The sequence below is a fragment of the Copadichromis virginalis genome, linkage group LG12 (assembly GCF_057382275.1).
Source record: "Copadichromis virginalis isolate Kocher_CV1m ecotype Utaka linkage group LG12, C_Virginalis_male_GT1.1, whole genome shotgun sequence".
NCBI classification, from domain to species: Eukaryota; Metazoa; Chordata; class Actinopteri; order Cichliformes; family Cichlidae; genus Copadichromis; species Copadichromis virginalis.
In genome coordinates, this window is record NC_140629.1 from 9,417,307 (window position 1) to 9,435,303 (window position 17,997).

The 17,997-nt window shown below is 38.4% G+C and overlaps 1 protein-coding gene across 2 annotated transcripts in view; it reads right to left on the reverse strand.

Annotated features, from left to right (window-relative positions):
• Positions 1 to 17,997, reverse strand: part of LOC146696509 (netrin receptor UNC5D-like) — a 286,577-nt gene that overhangs the window by 94,506 nt on the left and 174,074 nt on the right. Inside the window, exons 7-8 of one of the 2 annotated variants that reach the window (XM_085474632.1) lie at positions 5,649 to 5,813; positions 998 to 1,030 (exon numbers count right to left, since the gene is read on the reverse strand). In XM_085474632.1, the coding sequence (XP_085330758.1) occupies positions 998 to 1,030; positions 5,649 to 5,813 (198 nt within the window). The remainder of the gene's footprint in view (positions 1 to 997; positions 1,031 to 5,648; positions 5,814 to 17,997) is intronic. The other variant, XM_085474633.1, reaches the window with a different exon arrangement.

The following is a 17,997-nucleotide window of genomic DNA, read 5'->3' on the forward strand; positions in this document are numbered from 1 at the left end:
AAATTGCTTTTGAGACTCTGAGAATGGGGAACTATGTGTAAATATGCTGGTAATTACTAAATAGTTTATGTAAAAATTTTCTTAAAGTTTTGTTAAACTTGAGCTGGAATTTTGTACTTGAACTCTATCTTTATCTTAGTCTTGACCTTAACTTAGTCTGGTTTAAAAACCACCAGGGTGTAGCATATTGGAATTAACTAGAAAGAAAATGTCAGTCAAATACTTACAAACCTAAATTTTGTGACTTTGTGAGAATATGGTGAGAGGAGTAGACCATAATGTTAAACTGTGGCATATTACACTAAAGCTAGTAACAGTGAGAGTGATTAGCCTTACTGTCTTTAGACCTACTGGTCTATGTCCAATAGCTGTGATGGATATCTCACAGGAAAGGCAATCAGACCCCATACAGTGATTGCTTGCCACATATAAGCTTTATGCAATCCCCATTCAATCATTTAAGCTTTTGTAGTAGGCACAACTTTCATGTTGAAGTGGCAACCTAATGGAGCTACAATAACACCTGACAATCACTTACTTGGACTAACTCTGGCAAGTGATTGAACGCCACCACAGGAATGCAAGGACAGCGCTGTAAATTGCTCAAATTAGCTCATTTGCAATGATTACAAATCATTAATCCTCCACAACATAGCACATGTTCACTTGTCACAACCAATATATCTCATGGCTCAAAGTAGAAACACAGCTGTGATGTCACGGTTGTCATAAAAGTTCAGCACTGAATAATGACATGAATTTGTAATGAGCATTTGCTGGGTTAACACCAGAGCTGCTTAGATCAAGGTGAACTAAATACTGTAATTCATAATGTGTCCATTTCCAGAGTATATGCTAAGAGAATGCAAAGGACTGTCACTCCTCTAGTTTGCCTATAGCATTTCTTGCGCTCAAAATTAAGGGCATATAACATATCAATGGCAGGTGGGAGGGCAGGGGAGTAGAAGATGAAAGAAATCCACAGTGGAAGACTCACTTTGAGGTTTAACGTCATGTAGCAGCTTTCGATCTGCAAAGACAGAGAGATAGAATGAGACAAAGAGGAGAGAAAGTGGTGATTAAAGTCTGAGCCTCTGTGAAGTGACTATCAAATGTGGTCTCAGATCCAACACCCTGAACAGAGGGAAGCTCTTCTACTGACTGTACTTACAAACGATATATTGGATCTCATAATGGCCTGGAAGGTTTTAATATAGTTATCAAAGCATCACAGATAAAGAAGGTGAGGTATAGATTGTATAAACTCATCTCTGAGTGAACTAATGATCTCTAATGTTTGAGGACTGAGTCGTACTTTTCTACCAGACTACACTGATCACCCATAACATTAAGACTAGAGCTGGGCGATATGAGATTTTTTCATATCACGATATGTTTTTTTCATTTCAGGCGATAACGATATCTATCACGATATAAGCCAAATAACTATATTTGTAAGATTTAAATGTGCTGTTGCTCACAAGTAAAATGTGAAATAATCAGCAGCTTGTTTTTATTTAAATATTTATTTCCCATAATAAGTTCAACAGGGTAGATGTACTTAAGGAACATGAGACTTTTTCAGATAAATAAAGGCAAATATTGCAAACTACACAAAAGGCAGCCGCTAAAGCGTTTAAGTTTCAAAACAGAACAAACGAAACAGACTACTAAATTGTCAATTCCACTTAGAAACAAAATATTAATTCTAAAAATAAATCTTAGTTTGTTTTACAGAAGAACAGACAAAACTGACTAACTTTTGTCAATATCAAATAAACTGAGAACTAAAAGGAAATTCTCAATCTCTCCTTGTTGTATAGCTTAGCTTTTCAAACAGTTTTAACAGTTACTTTAGTCTGACAAAAGCCGAATGACGAATTAGCGCTTCCAGTCAGAGACTGAGGCTACGTCCACACGTACACGGGTATTTTTGAAAACGGAGATTTTCCGTTTTCGTTTTAAAAAATAATCCCGTCCACACATAAAGGCAGAAATGAAGGAAAACGCTGCTATGAACATGCCAAAGCAGCAGGTGGCGCTAGATTCCTAACCGTGCAGAAATGTTGGCCAATCAGAAGTCTAGAAGCCTCAGTGGGAAAAAGTAAACAAAGCTGGGGCATAGAAGCAGAACCGAGTCGTATGTGTGGAGGGACAGTAACTGTGTGTATATGTGAGCATTTAAACACTGCAGAGAGTAGAATTAACAGTAACAGTATTGTAGAAATTCATTTCACCGAAACAATAACGTGGCGCACAGTGTGACGCATGCACCAGTTTATTGTATTTCCAGACTTGCTTTCGGCACAATTTACAGTGCACGCTACTCTGTTTTTTGTCAGACTTGAAATAGCCGAAATACCTTCACACTACGGAACTTCTTTGGCTCTTCCGTTCGACAATCTCTCCGGCATTGGAACCATCATCTGTTTTCTCTTCGGTCACGCTCGGTTGATTTTTCTAATCGGCACACTCATTTCCTCCATTACCCGCTGGCTGCTTCCCAAACAAACACACGTGCGGCTTGGCACTTGTGCTGTACGTAACAAGTCATGCGACGTGACGCTGCGGCTGTGATTGGTTCGGCTCTGCGCTACTTAATTTAGATTGGCTGACCTTTTTTTTTTTTTTTTTTTAAGAGGACAAGAGCGGCGAGGTCTATCGCGATAGCTTAATTTCTCTATCGAGTAAAAGTTATATCGCGATACATATCGTTATCGTTCTATCGCCCAGCTCTAATTAAGACCACTGTCTAACTGTCTAAAATGATTATCTTATTGCATTGCAGTGTTCTGTTGCCTTCCCCAAACTGGCAACAACATTCTTTTGGGGGATACAATGTACCAAATGCATGCTGCACAAAAAAAACTGCTCAGAATCCACCAAGAACACAAAAGGAGGCCTATTGTGAGCTTTTGCAGGATGCACTGGAACAAGCCAGGTCCACTCTGGCCTCACTCCCACCAGACCCAAAGGAACTCACTGAATTCAGGTGTTACAATCGTTTCCATGGCTGCAGGTGTAAAACAAAATCAAGCGCCAGGCATTCAGGCAGCTTCTACAAACATTTTTAAAAGAATGGGTCACTCTACAGAGTGGTACCATAATAGGATGTCACCTATGCAACAAGTCCAGTTTTGAAATTTTCTCACTTCTAAATTTTCCACAGTCAACTGTTAGTGGTACTGGGAATAACAGCAAGTCAACCACGAAGTTGTAGGCCATGTAAAATCACAGAGAGGGGTCGGCAGATGATGAGGAGCAGACTGAGCAGAGGTCGCCAACTTTCTGCAGAGTCAATCGCTACAAACCTCACAAACTTCATGTGGCCTTCAGATTCGTTCAAGAACAGTCAGTAGAGACCTTCAGAATGCATTTCTATGGCTAAGCTGTTGCATCCAGGACTTGCAACACAAAGTGCAATGCAAAGCTTCAGCTGCAGTTGTGTAAAGCACATCGCCACTGGACCCTAGAACAGTAAAGACACATTCTCTAGAGTGAGGAATCACGCTTCTCTGTCAGGCATTCTCATGGATGGTGGTTGCCAGGAGAACAGTAGATGTAAGATTGCAGTGTGCCAAGTGTAAAGTTTGGTGGAGGGGGGGATTGTGGTCTGGGGTTATTTTTTAGGAGCTGGGCTCAGCTCCTTAGTTCCAGTGCAAGGAACTCTTAATGCTTCAACATACCAAGATATTTTGGACAATTTCATGCTCCCAACTTTGTGGGAATAGTTTGAGAATGGCTCCTTTCTGTTCCAAGATGACTGCAAACCAGTGCACAAAGCAAGGTGCATAAATGAGTGACTATGATTTGTGAGTCCTGAACGCAAAGCAATAAAACACCTTTGGGAAAAATTAGAGCGGATACTGTGAGCCCAGCTTTCTTATCCACCGCACAAACATGCTTCTGGAAGAATGGTTAAAAATTTCCATAAACACACTCCTAAACCTTGTAGAATGCAATTATTTCTTTGTTGTAACTGTGCTTATTGTCAGTAAATCTTATAGAGTTGGAAAGACTTCTTATTTCCCCTAAATGGTGCCACATTTGTAAGGAAAATGCATTTCTGGGTAAAGCAGCAGAGTTGACTATGTGGGTTGTGCCTATGAAAACCTGCCAATCTCTGCCAATGCCAAACAGCTTATTCTGCTACTGACTCTTCTTTTGAAGATGCCAGGGACATCGCGAAGTGGGTGTCCCCAGGAGAGTTCACCACAAGAAGAATCTTCCACAGTTTTGCAGTAAAGGTTTGCAGGAGGGTATGGACAAAAGCTCTCTACCCAGACAAGTAGAGGAGGATGGACTGACCTATAGTCTTCACTTCAACCCCATTGAACACTTGTAGGATCAGCTATGTATGTTGTTGATGTCAGAGTGACCAGCACAACTGACATGACTGACTGATGACAAACGCTGGTTGAAAAATGAGATGCTATTCCACAGCTGGTGACCAGCATGAGGAGGAAGTGCCGGGCTATTGTGGTTATAAATGGTTTCTCCACATCCAAAGGAGGCCCCTGCTTGATAAATGAATGAATGATTAAACTGCCAGTATGTCTGGTTTCTTCAGACTTCTTAACAAATCCCATACACAGCACCAAACAAGACTCAATAGCAGAAATAGTTCTCTGGCATTAGCAGAGAGCATTTGGTCTCTTATTCGTGGGTGCAACTCTGCTGCTAAACCCACAAATGCAATTTCCTTACAATTGTGGCACCAAAAAACAGGTGGTTGCTTTTCTTGCCAAGAAAAGTTAGTACAACAAAAGAAATGAAATGTACTAAGTTTATATGTATGTTTATATCATGCTTATTTATGATAGCAGCAAATAGCCAGAGTACTTAAAAAAAACAAAAAAAAACCCCCAAAAGAAATAAATAAAAAGTACTCTGAAAGTTTTTAGTGATGTACTTGCACAAAGAAAGGTTCCTGTATCATAATATGTTTATATAGTCCATTTTACAATGATGCTAACTCACATTTTGGCAATTGTTTTTGGCTGTTGTTACACTGGAGCTGCCAAGTTGACTGATAGAAAAAAGCTACAGTGTTTTTCAGTGTTAAGATTGAGTGTAAACATTTACAAGCAATCCAAGTCAAGCTGGTATTAATGAATGTATCTCGATTTATCTACTATGTTTCTCCAATATCTGTTTTCAAACATAAAAAAACTGATAAAAGCTAAGGATCTGTGGTAGAATGGACCAAATGGACAGAAGTCATGCAATAGTCTGCGTAAAGCTGAATTAGCATTACTTGCACACTTGTGCATAGAAGCAAGGTTTAGATTTATTAATTACATTTACAGCTTATTTAACTTGTTACTGGGACCAGCTCATTTGATTTTAAATCACTTCATACCAAAGTAATAATGAAATTATATTTCACACATCAAACATTATTTGAAAGTAGTGACTGGCTGACTCATGACAGGTCAAGGGAGCAGTGTACAGAAGAAAGAGTGGTGACATTATCATGGACTGGGAATCTGTGTCAGTCCACACTGTGGCTTCTTTTTCAATTCACACCTCCTCTTCAAGCACGCTTGCGATGACTTGCCATGTTATAGTAAGTGTATATATGATAATGATAATGTTGGGGAAAAAAAATAGAAAAATGATGATGACAGTAGAGAGAAAGGCCTTACTCTGGGTACACAGTCCATCTGTGCAGTTCTCAGTGGCCTCACTGTTCCCTTCGCACATTTTGCCTCGGTGTCTGGGTATTGGGGAGTTGCATTCCCGAGTTCGCTGCCTCTCACACTGACTGCTGCACACTGTCCACTGGCTCCACTCATTCCAGCCTCCATCAACTACAATATAGGGATGTAGATATCACAGAAGGGTTAGCACAAAGGCAAAACAGAAAGACAAAGACTGGCACCATCCCACATCAGTGATTGACGGTAAAAACTTTCAGTGCAATCACCAGTGACAAGTTACAATGTACTTTGATTAATATTAAGATTAGATGTCTTAAGTGATTTCAATAAATGGTATATTTCAAATTAATGGCATATAATGTGCATCCTAATTAACTTTAATAAATAATACATATATAATATAAACAGTGCACTCGTGCCATTTTGGTAGGAGTTTAATTGGTTCACAATAAAAACCTTGTTAAGAAGTGAAGGGTTTCAGTCTATGCTAGGGGGCTATTTCTTTGAAACGGTAAGAGTCAAATAATGCAGTAACATTAATGGAATCAAAATGAGGCTGCATAATAAAATTGTTCCTGGAGTTCCTGAAACAGCCTAATTATCATTAGAAAAAAGACAGGGAAAAACATTGTTATACACGCTCAATCAAAGGACTTCTAAATACTGAAGAACTCAAGGGACTTTCATAGAGTACTTTTTGAGACAGTTCACAGTTTATGCAGGCTTATGATGCTTTAAACTGATTTTCTTTCTTTACACATTAAAACCACTTACACCTAAACTTTAAAATTGATCATCTTATTACACTCCAATGTTCTGTTGTCTCCCCAAAGAGGCAACAGCACTCCCTTGGCAGGGCAATGTACCGCACAACAGCAAAAAAAATCTGTTCTGAATCAGCCAGTAGAATACAACAAGCCCACAGTAAGATGAGCATTTGCAAATTTAAATTAAGAGGTCACAATAATAAATACAGATACAGCTTTAGATTTTTATAGGTTTTTATTAAAGTGTGGTATAATAATATAGCATAATAGGTTTCTTGCCATAGCACCATTAGATAATGTTGGGAATACTTTATGACACTATTTTAATAGTCTCAGGTAGAGGAGCAGCAGCAGAAAACAGCTGCTTATTCTACATATTTTTAGAATTCTTCTTCATTCTAATTACTTACTAGTTACTCTTAGCATCTAGTTACTGGGCCACTGAGGGCATGTGTCCTTAACTGACAAATCAATGTGTATTACCAGAAAGCTAGGATTTCACTTGGGACATATTATCAATACTGTATTTATTAAAATGCAGATTCAATTTTTTGTTTATTTGTCTGAAAAAAGGGGCAAACGGATTGATTCAGTCCTATTTGTTGAGGACTCACTACTATGTTCCAGGCCAAATTGCCAACCAACTTTCCTAAAAATATGTTTCTGAAGAAATAAGCTAAATAAGCTACATTCTCAATGACATTGTTTGGTTAAAAAAAGTGTCTTAAATACATTTGACAATACTAAACAATATTTGCCATTTATGCGTTGGTTTATTAGTTATATTGATGATCATGTCTTCCCACGTCATGTCTTTGCTATGTATGTGTGGCCTGGGGGGTGTCCAATTTCACTGCAGGTGTAAACATTGTATGTGACAAATGAAAGGCTCAATCGATTGATTGATTACTTCTTATTTTTGATTAATATTTCTTTTTTTCAGAAAGTAGAGTCCATGCTATGGACTTTTTGAGGTCTCTGCTCAGTAAAATAAATGATAATAGATAAATATAGTCTGCTATAAAGAAAATAGGAAGTGACACATCCCTCGCCTGCCATCAAGCTCATCTTCTCTCTCATTTGGAAAGAAAGCATATTGAACAAAATGTCCATCTTCCTTTAAGATAAAGACTAATTTTCCCTTTGGTAAAACACATACACAAATTTAAAAATGTACATGTTTCTACAGCAAGCTCAACTAAACACATGGATTCAGTATGATTCACAAATACAAGTGCTGGTCTGTTGGTACAGCTTGAGAGAGACACTTTCTCCCCATTAACCCCAAGGCCTGTTTATATAATGGAGTTTCATGCAAGGCTATGAAACCAAGGCAGCCTGGTGCATGCTAATAGATGGGATTCTTCCACCATGCTCTGTCATCTGATCAAGGAGGGCCTCATCATGCTTAGCTTAACAAATACAGGGAGACCATATGGCGCCTGAAGATTTTTTGGCAGCAGCGGCGATACCCATAATACAGTCTTGTGGGCGATGAAGAAGGTAATTTTCCTTTGTGAAGTTCCACAGGCCCTACCTACACACTGCAATTGTTTGTGGGTTTTTCTCACCTACTTGTAATGCAAACAAGGTGTTTGTATGTTGGGGAGAGAACGCTGAGTGCTTCTGAGTTTGACCACAAACACTAGTCATTGTTTGCGTATTGTTTCCCCTATGACTTCTTGCTCTGATTCTGTTGAATGAGCTCATTTGCCAACTGGTAAACAATAGAGAGAGTTTGACAAACTGTAGCACTTGCAACATTTTGGCTTCATAACTTGCCCTTTCTGGTAATTTTATGTTGTTTTTCGGCAATGTCTAGTTTCTTAAATTGGCTACATATAAATTCTCATTCATTTTGTTTTGGTGATATTTTTAGAGCATGCGTGTCCCTTTCTTTTTCAGTTTTACCAGATCTTCTGGTTGAACTTAATTACAAACACAACACAACATTTTATTTCATTGAAACAGTTCTGTGTTTATCAGAAGCAAGCAACTTTTGAAGTTTTTATGAACCGGCAGTAGATTTAGCTTCTATCATATTACATAAACAGACAATATATAATACATTGATGTATAAATATTTTGTGTTCAGTAACTTGGATTCTAAACCCTGCAGTGGCAGCAGACTTTCAAAGCACGTTTGAAGAGAGATCATTTCTTAAATTTATTTTATTTTACAGCCAGGGAAAACAGTGGCTGGAATAACCAAAATGACTGTGACTGTTTGAATTTCTGATCTCATTGCCTTAGAAATGATTGCTTTAAAGACATAGACCAGGTCTATGACCACTCGTCTAAAAAACGGGATAAGAGGGAGTCAGTAGACTATGATGTAGTTGCTGAAGGATTGCAACTTGTGCAAAATGACATGGCACTCAGTAAACGTACTTTTAAATAGAAATTTAACCAGAATGCAACCAGCTGAGATGACTCCCCTACTGTAGAGACAATCACTGACGAGTTGGGCTCATTAGAAAAGTACAGATTGATTGCAGTGTGTTGGCAGTCTTTCTGTCTTTTTAAATTAACAACTAACCAGGCAACCTTCGTGATTAGTTTGCAATCAAAGGTGGTTGTCGAGAGGCCGAGGGTGCTGCAAGCCCAACCACTGGTGACAGTAAAAACTTTCAGTGCAATCGACGGGAAACAACAAATTTTGACTACTTGTAGTGAGGTTGCTGTCCTATTTTTACTCTAGTGTGTGAGCCATTAGGTACACCACCATAGTGAAAGTACCAAAGTATTAGCATCACTGGTTCACTTTGCAAATTTTTTATAATACAGAGGAAAAAGAGAGAAAAGGGCATGTATGTAACACTGTCTGACATTTAAGAAATTACAGTCACTGCTTGTGCCCGTTACAAGATAAGCTCACAAATTGCTGGTTTTCTGCTTAGTCAATGACGGATGTGAAAATTATACTCATGCAACATTACACTTGTCTGGGCCAAGAAGTGATGTGTCAGACATCTTCTGCTAAATAATACAGTAATGTCCTAAGTGTTTACTTTGTTAGCAGCAAGTACTTAATGTTCCCTAATATTGGCTAACTATGAAAACTTGCAGGACACACCAAACCAAATGAGACCCAGGAGTGATAAAAAGATGCAAGGAGATATTCTAATGACTTAGAAATGTATCTTGGAACTTAGAACTAAAATAATGATTTATATTTCTTTGAAATGATAAGGTTTGTCTTTAATTTGCCAAAAGTCACTGGCAAAAAGGGATTTTACTTTGATTTCATGTTATAGTAATTTTTGTGGAAGAATTCAGCAGTTTACAGCTGAATTTGTTGTGTGTCTCTTTGCCTCACATGACTAGTGTCTTTTCTAACTTGGAGAGGCTTTTTGAGTTGTCCTTGCTGGGCCACAGCTTCCCAGGTACAATGCTCAGAGCCTTCTGGTATTACAGCCATCTCCACAGTGCAGTTGGGGTCTGTCTTTGGGATTTTATTACCAGATCAACTTTTCTTCAGAGGAGAGCCTAGGGGATCCTGATACTCTCTATTCACACCATGTAACCACACATGTGTGTCTTTTTGGCTGGGTGTACATGTGCATTATTTCTAGGCTTGTGATGTTTGGCACTTTGTCCCATCAGATAATGTTCTGGATGCACTGGAGGTAGCACGTGTTATTTGTTTTTATCCAGTGCAGAACATTTCAGGACCCTCTGGTTTAGAGGAAGTGCATGGATAGAATAATTAGGCAGAGGCACTGGTATGAAGAGAATGGGAGAGTTAATTCCAGTTTGTATTGTATATGTATTGTTATTGGGGTTTTTTGGACTTCTTTCAAGTTTCAGCAGCCATATTGTTAACATGGTTAGCATTATAAGCTTACCTTTTTCAGGTAACTTATGGTAATGTAGGGAAGTTTTATATTGTTATTTAGCTGTTTTTTATTTTAATTTTACACTTCCAAAATAAACATCAGAAATTATAAGACAGGTTTTCCTTAAAGAAAATGCATGACTGCATATACTGCTCCAAAAGATATATAATGGTGATTACAGATTGACAAGGTACAACACAAACTCTATGGGAAGGGGTAGCCAGGACGTCAGGTCAGAGGGGAGATACTGTCATCCCCACCCTCAGAGAATGGGTAAACAAGCACCAAGAAAAATAACACCAGCTACTGATTGATGGAGATGTCACTCAATACTGCAAAACCAGATTGACCAACCTTTGCACCACCTGGACTGACTACAAGAAGAAAGCCTGTGACTCAGTGCCTAACACATTGATCCTAGAATGCTTTGAACAATAGGTCAACAAGACTTGACAGGTCATCATCAGGAATTTCATAGGGATGTGGTGAACAACACTTAGAGGCCAACTTCAAGCCAGGTCACTATCAAGTGTGGGATTTAACAAGGAGATGTTCTGTCCACACTGTTCTGTATATACCTGAACCCTTCAGATCATTAACAATACTGGCTACTATATGGCATGTACGATAGTGGGTGATATTGAAAAACCCTACCAATGACTGGACAAATTTGGACTAAGAGAAAACACATAGGTGGTAATTATGGCAACCCAAGAACAAACTCTAAGTACAAGATCATTAGACGCTGGGCTCTACCTCCCCAGATGCAGACTGTGCAAAGATGTCCCTGAGACAATACAATACGTAATAGTAGGGACACCATAACCAAGTGGCCGGCATAGTGTATTAGAACATCTGTGCAGAGTATGGGGGGCTAGAAGTCCTGAGATCAAAATGGGATATAGCTTGGGCAATATCGTGTGGGAATTCCAGATACAGATGGACAAAATGGTGATGGCTGACAATGTACTGGTAGACAAGCAGATGAAGAAGGCCGTAGTGATAGATATTGTTAAACCAAGTGATAGTAACATCAGGAAAAAGGAATACAAGAAGCTTGAGAAATACCAAGTGCTGGGAGAGGAGCTAGACAATATATGGAGGGTGAAAGCAACAGCTGTCCAAGTAGTAATCGTAGCACCCGAGGCTGTGACCCCCAAACTGGGTAAGTGACTCCAGCACATTCCTGGAATGCCATGCGAGATTTCTGTTTGTTGTTAAGTGTTTAAAAACAATAACGTTTTTATCATCTGACTATGACACTGTGGTATAATAAAGATATTAAACAAGGATAAATTAACCATACATGCCTGTGCCATACACGAGCAATGTGAAAGCAGCATCCACTCTGAGTTTGTGCACTGCAGTGCAGAATTTCTATTAACTTAACTTTAAAAAGCTGTTTTTTCCAAATGGAAACAGGGGCTCCATTTCTGTGTATTTTCTCTTCTCTTTGCAATCTACCTTGGCTGTCTGCCTCATCATGCTGCAGCAACTATCCTTGTGCATTCAGAACATCATTGAGGTAATGATCTGGGGTGCCCTGTCAAAACTGGACGCACTTGTCAATCAGCAGCTCAAGACAGGTTCGCAGGGTCTTCTGCTTCACTCAAGTCTGTTTTTTCTACACAAAGACTAGGTTCAACCCTGATAAAAGGGCAAAATGCACTTCTGTACCTGGCCCACATACAACTTCAACCATCATGTCGGGGCTCCAGGCCATGGTAGCGGCACAGGCCTGCTTATCTCTGCTGAGGAGGGAGATTTTCTTTCCTCCATTTTTGAACTTAATTATTTTTCCCCGTAAACAGCATGCTGTTAAAACAACCCACCGTTCTCTCCATCTCTTAAAGGCTGCATTTAAGGCTGACAGCTTTAATTGGTAGCAAGAGGCAGGAAGTTGGAAACTTCAAAACACACACATCAGCCATTGTCCAAAAAGCCCAATTTCTGTTTCATCCTGCAAGGCAGGAAAGCCAGAAAGCCAACTCTGAAAGCCAGACCTTCAAAAACTGAGGCAGAGCCACTATTATTGATTAGTAACACCATCAAGTGTTTTTTTCTCCTGCACTAAAATGCGAAGTTTTACTTGAACTTTGATCTGATCAGTGTGGCTGGGACAGAGAACAGTGGTTTGAAAAAAGTCTGCTTGCATACTATGTACTGATAGTTTTAGGATATTGCAAAAATGAAAAAAAAAATGTATTGGGACAGAATAACTATGTCTCTTGGATATTAAATAATATGGTCATTGGGCAATTGGAGTGCAGAATTAAGCTACTTCTTCTATAGATGTAGCTTAATTTGATTAATTAGTTGAGTGTTAGCCCTGGTGAGACAGTGACATGACAAAAATGGTACCATTTGTTGTGCCTTGTGTCTTTTTCATTGCACTCTCGGATTTATTTCTATCCGCCTCAACTGCTGAAAGCCATTGATGGTAATGATGGGATCCAGAGTGTTTACACATAGCCTTGTCTGTGAGAAACACATAACACCTCATTCACTAGAACTGTTACTTTATTTTCCAGCAAGAAAGAGACATATGACTTAAATCCCCTCCGCTGGGCATGTTGCAGGGCAAACTGTAGCTCCGCTGAAAGAAGAGGTAATAACCTGGCAGAACATATCCAGTAATGCAATAGCTCAAAAAAGTCACCAGCAATAAATTGCACGCTATTTTCAAATAGCAAAAAGTTAATATAGAATCTTTCTAAGATCAGAACAGCTTAAAGTGCAGAAATTGAAAAGGTGACAACATACATATAAGAATTTAGTTATTGTTATGGATCAGAATGTATCATTTAAAATCTGTTTTGTTCCAACTTTTCATTATGCAGCCAAGCCCTGCTGTTTCAAACTGAAAATGACTGTTTACTAAATACAAGCAAATGAACCTGATTCAGGATGTCAGAATGCCGGATTATCTACAAAATACGAAGCAAGAAGCATGGAATTATGTAGTAAATAAAGAATTGATAAATAACTCAATATATCTAAATATATCTTATAGTTTTGATTCCTGAAAATAACCACCGTTTGCTCAGGTGTTGTCAGGGTTCAGTTGTGAAATTTCTTGCCTTCTTAGTGGGGTTGAGAATATCGGTTGTTTTCTGCGGAAGTCAGGTTAGTTAGTACACAGCTGACAACCCTATTGGACAGCTGTTAGAAATCAAATTATGGCAAGAACCAATCAGCTGAGTGAAGAGAAACGACAGTCCATCAATACTGTAAGAACTGACAGTCAGTCAATCCGGAAAATTGCTAAAACTTTGAATGTGTCCTCAAGTGCAGTCACAAAAACCATCCGGGGCTACGATTAAACTGTCTCACATGAGGACCGCCCCAGGAAAGGAAGACCAACAGTCACCTTTGCTGCTGAGGATGAATACATTTGAGTCACCAGCCTCAGAAGTTAACAGCACCTCAGATTAGAGAATAGAGAAATGTCACACAGGGTTCCAGTAGCAGACACATCTCTACACCAACTGTTCTGAGGAGACTGTGTGAATCAGGCCTTTATGGTCAAACTACTAAGGAAAAGCAACAAGCAGAAGAGATTTGTTTGGGCCAAGAAACACAAGGACTGGACATTAAACCAGTGGAAATCTGTGCTTTAGTCTGACAAGTCCAAATTTGAAATCTCTGGTTCCACCTGCAGTGACTTTGTGCGACGCAGAAAAGGTGAACGGATGTTCTCTACATGCATGGTTGCCACAATGAAGAATGAGGTGTGATGTTGTCAGGGTGCTTTGCTTGTGACACTGTTGGGGAATTTTTCCCAATTGAAGGCACACTGAACCAGCATGGCTACCACAGCATCCTGCGGCGACATGCCATCCCATCTGGTTTGCGTTTACCATCATTTATTTTTCAACAGGACAATGACCCCAAACACATCTCCAGGCTGTGTAAGGGCAATTTGGCCAAGAAGGAGAGTGATGGAGTGCCTCCACAGTCACCTGACCAAAACCCAATGGAAATGGTTTGGGATGAGATGGACCTCAGAGTGAAGCCAAAAGGGCCAACAAGTGCTCAGCATCTCTGGGTACGCCTTCAAGATTGTATGGAGACTTATAGATTTTGTTTAAAAAAAGACAGAGTACTACAGGTGAATCACTGCAGAAACCATAAAAAGACCATCATCAAAGTAAACAGCATTCATTTCTTTCTCCCTTTTCTTTCCCCCAGTCAAGTCTGTCCCGTATTCAGCAAGTGAAAATAAAATAAACAATAAAAGGTGAATCAAATGGACCATTACGGCAAGGCTGGGATGGTCAATTTGGTAAAGTAAATCCGTTGGGCATCTTTCTTCGCCTTTAGACAATAATTCTGATGGCAAAAGAGCCAAACGGGACAGGCAAAAAAAAAAAAAAAAAAGTAAACAGCATTCATAGGAATCTACCGTAGCAGATTATTTTTTCATTACTTTTAAAAACTGACAGCACTGTGCTGATGATATTATGGCATTTCATCTGTCCTTCTGGCCAGGTCACTTTGGTTTCTCTTTGCGCTATGTCAAATACTTTGATGAAAGGTTTCTGATTATACTTTCAAATTCAAATTCAAATTCAAATTTTATTTGTCACGTACACAGTCATACACAGTACGATATGTAGTGAAATGCTTGGACAACTGCTCGTGACCTAAAGAAAACAAAAAAGGAAAAGGCTATGAATAAGAAAGGAAATAAATATGAAAAATTAAAAAGGGTAAATTTAACTAGGAAGGAATAGAATATAAATTAAGGTTAAAAATGTATAATTTGTGCCGTTAATAACATTTCATTACATATCCCAGATTAAAAACAACTAATTGGTTTTTCCCTCAACTTATTTTACAAACTAATGAGTATTCATCTGGACTAATTCTCTCTGCTTGACTTCTGCCCCTTCTCCTTCTTCTTCCAATGTTTGATCCTTCTCTGGTGTTGCCATTAAACTGGACCAAACTTTCGGTCTCCATCTGTCCATCTGAAGCTTCCCAGACAAAACTCTCATGGCATATACTTGTAACTGAATTACCTTTTTTTTTCTGTTCACGTGTGAAAATGAATGTGATGATGTGCGAAACTGCTGCTAAAACGGCTTTAAGTGATAAATTTATTCTGAAATCTATTCATATCTGTCTTCTCTGATTTTCAAGAACATTTTCCTGCATAAGTTATTAGTCTGGCATCTTCCAAGCCAACCCTAAATGTATATTTCCACACCACAGGTTGACCAAATTGGGAAAACTCCAAAACACTTGAACATATTTTGCTAATGAACTGCTTTTAGCACATTAAAAGCAAAAGTACACACCTAAGTATTTTGCATTGCTGCACAATAAAGGAATACCAAAATGTGCAAAACAATTACAGCAACCTACTCCCTTTGTCTTCTTTACTTTGCTCCTCTTTTTTCACTTATACATCAGACTTGAACTATGATGACCAATGACTGACATCAGTTTGTGATGACCAATCTGTGAGTGTGGGTTTTATGTGTAATTACAGAAGAAAGTTTGAGCGGAGTATTCACTTGGTGCCATTCGATTAGGCTACAAAAGAAGTTCATTTACAACTTCCCTCTCATGCAGAAATAACTGGGCCTGTCAGGATGTAGAGATCAAACATATCTCATTTTGTCATGCTGATTTTAAATGTCAAAGATTAGAGCATTTGCGCATATCTGTAATACATGTGCATATAAATAATCTCACTAACAATGTACAGAGCTAAAGGCCAACTATATATGCTTGAACAAACCTGTCACTTAAAAATGACTATGGAATGAGAAATTCATACATTTGCACTGGCAAATTAGCAAGAAATTACCTTTTTTTATCATCATAAGAAGGAAATATTTGTACAGCAACTCTCTCAGTGCTAATGCACAATACTGTTTGTGAACTCATTGGCATAACAATTTGATTTAAAAGTTGGATTTAAGCACATTTAGGGCAGTGATTATAATGCATTTCCTCCAAATTGTACTTTTTGAAGCATGCAAATGTATTTTTAGGTGTTAGTGTCTCTGTAGCAAATAAAAATGTTATGTAAGGATATTATCTCTCTTCTCTTAGCAGAGGTAATGGACAATACTCCATCATCCATGACTTCTCTCTCTCTCTCTCTCTCTCTCTCTCTCTCTCTCTCTCTCTCTATATATATATATATATATATATATATATATATATATATATATATATATATATAAATCTGATCATTTGTCAGCATCGAATACTTAAAATGTTTAATTAATTTAATGGCTAAATCAGAAGTTCAGTCAGTCATCCCCCAGTTTAGTCCAGACTGATATATCCACTTCAGTACTGATTCTCTGACATTTTAATTTGTTTGGTTATTACTAAACACCTGAGAAGCATGACATTTCCATCTGCCTCAGGTCTGTATTCAGTGCTATTCAACAAAAATAAATTCAGTTAATTCAGCTTGCATGCAACTGATGCAGCAGAGCTGATCACTCTACTTTCTTTTATTGTTAATGTCATCAGACAATGCGATATATCAACAGTGTTTCATGTGTACTATATTTTTACAGTTTAAAGCTTTGCCAACTTTCTTTCATCCTTCATTCTCATACTCTCATGCCAAATATGAGGAAACCCAGTATTTTATGAGGAAAAAATTGATTGATTAAGTTGGCTTTTTTTTAGTCTGATCAGATTTGTTCCATGTTTCACCAACAACAACAGTCCTAGACACCAGAGCACAGAAACTACAGTTTATGGCCATGAGTTGCTGGAGGTGTGCAGACCTGTTGGAGGCTGCAACAAGTTCAAAGGGGATTATTCAGTGCAGGTAGCCTAAAGAACAAACTTCCACATATTTTTGTGTAGTTTAAATACCTGCAGCCTCATAAGATCAAAGGTCACTTTTAGTAAATCTGATCCATTTGCTTTTTTTTTAGTGTTTGGTTAAAAAAAGTAACTAATTGTAATTGTATATTGTAATAGCTGATAGTCACTTATGAATTACTTATGAAGATTTAGGCTGTTATTGTTTTGCAGGACTGCATATGACCCTAAGTGCACAGTGGGATGTCTAGACTATTAAAGGAGCCAGTTTGTACAAGAGAATAATCCCAGTACATCATGTGTCGGTGACAAAGAATATTCTACATAAAAGTCCATGTAAAGTGCCCCCCTGCCACACACACACACACACACACACACACACTTTTTTTTCGTAATGCCTGCTATTCAAATTTTAAGAATTTGAAAAGTGTGTGCATTGGGGCTTTTTTTTTTACATATGTATAAAACACAAGACAAATTTATGAGTATTATTAATTATTTTAATATTATTATTATTTGCCTGTTGTGGTTATCCAGAGCAACGAAACTAGTTTTGACTCAATAGCAGCCTTTTGTTTAAGAAACAGTCACAGGTATCCATTTAAATTCTGCAGATATGTCTGTGTGTTGATGCATCCTTCACCATAAAGGATAACCTCCCCAGATCAACAAAATCCCTCCCTGTTTGCTCTTGTAAGGTAAAAATTCATTTTCTCAACAAGCACCTAAGCTCACCTTCTCCCACTGAACTGCATGCTGGGCACTGAGTCATATAACCTCTTTCACCACTGCTTCTGTTAGTCACTTTACTTTGCATCATAAATCTGCCTTCTTCTTTTTATTGTTTGTAGTTTCTTGAGCATAGCAGTGCTCTCTCTCATTGGCAAAGGAATAATGTGTAGCCACTATTGGAACTGACCACTGCAG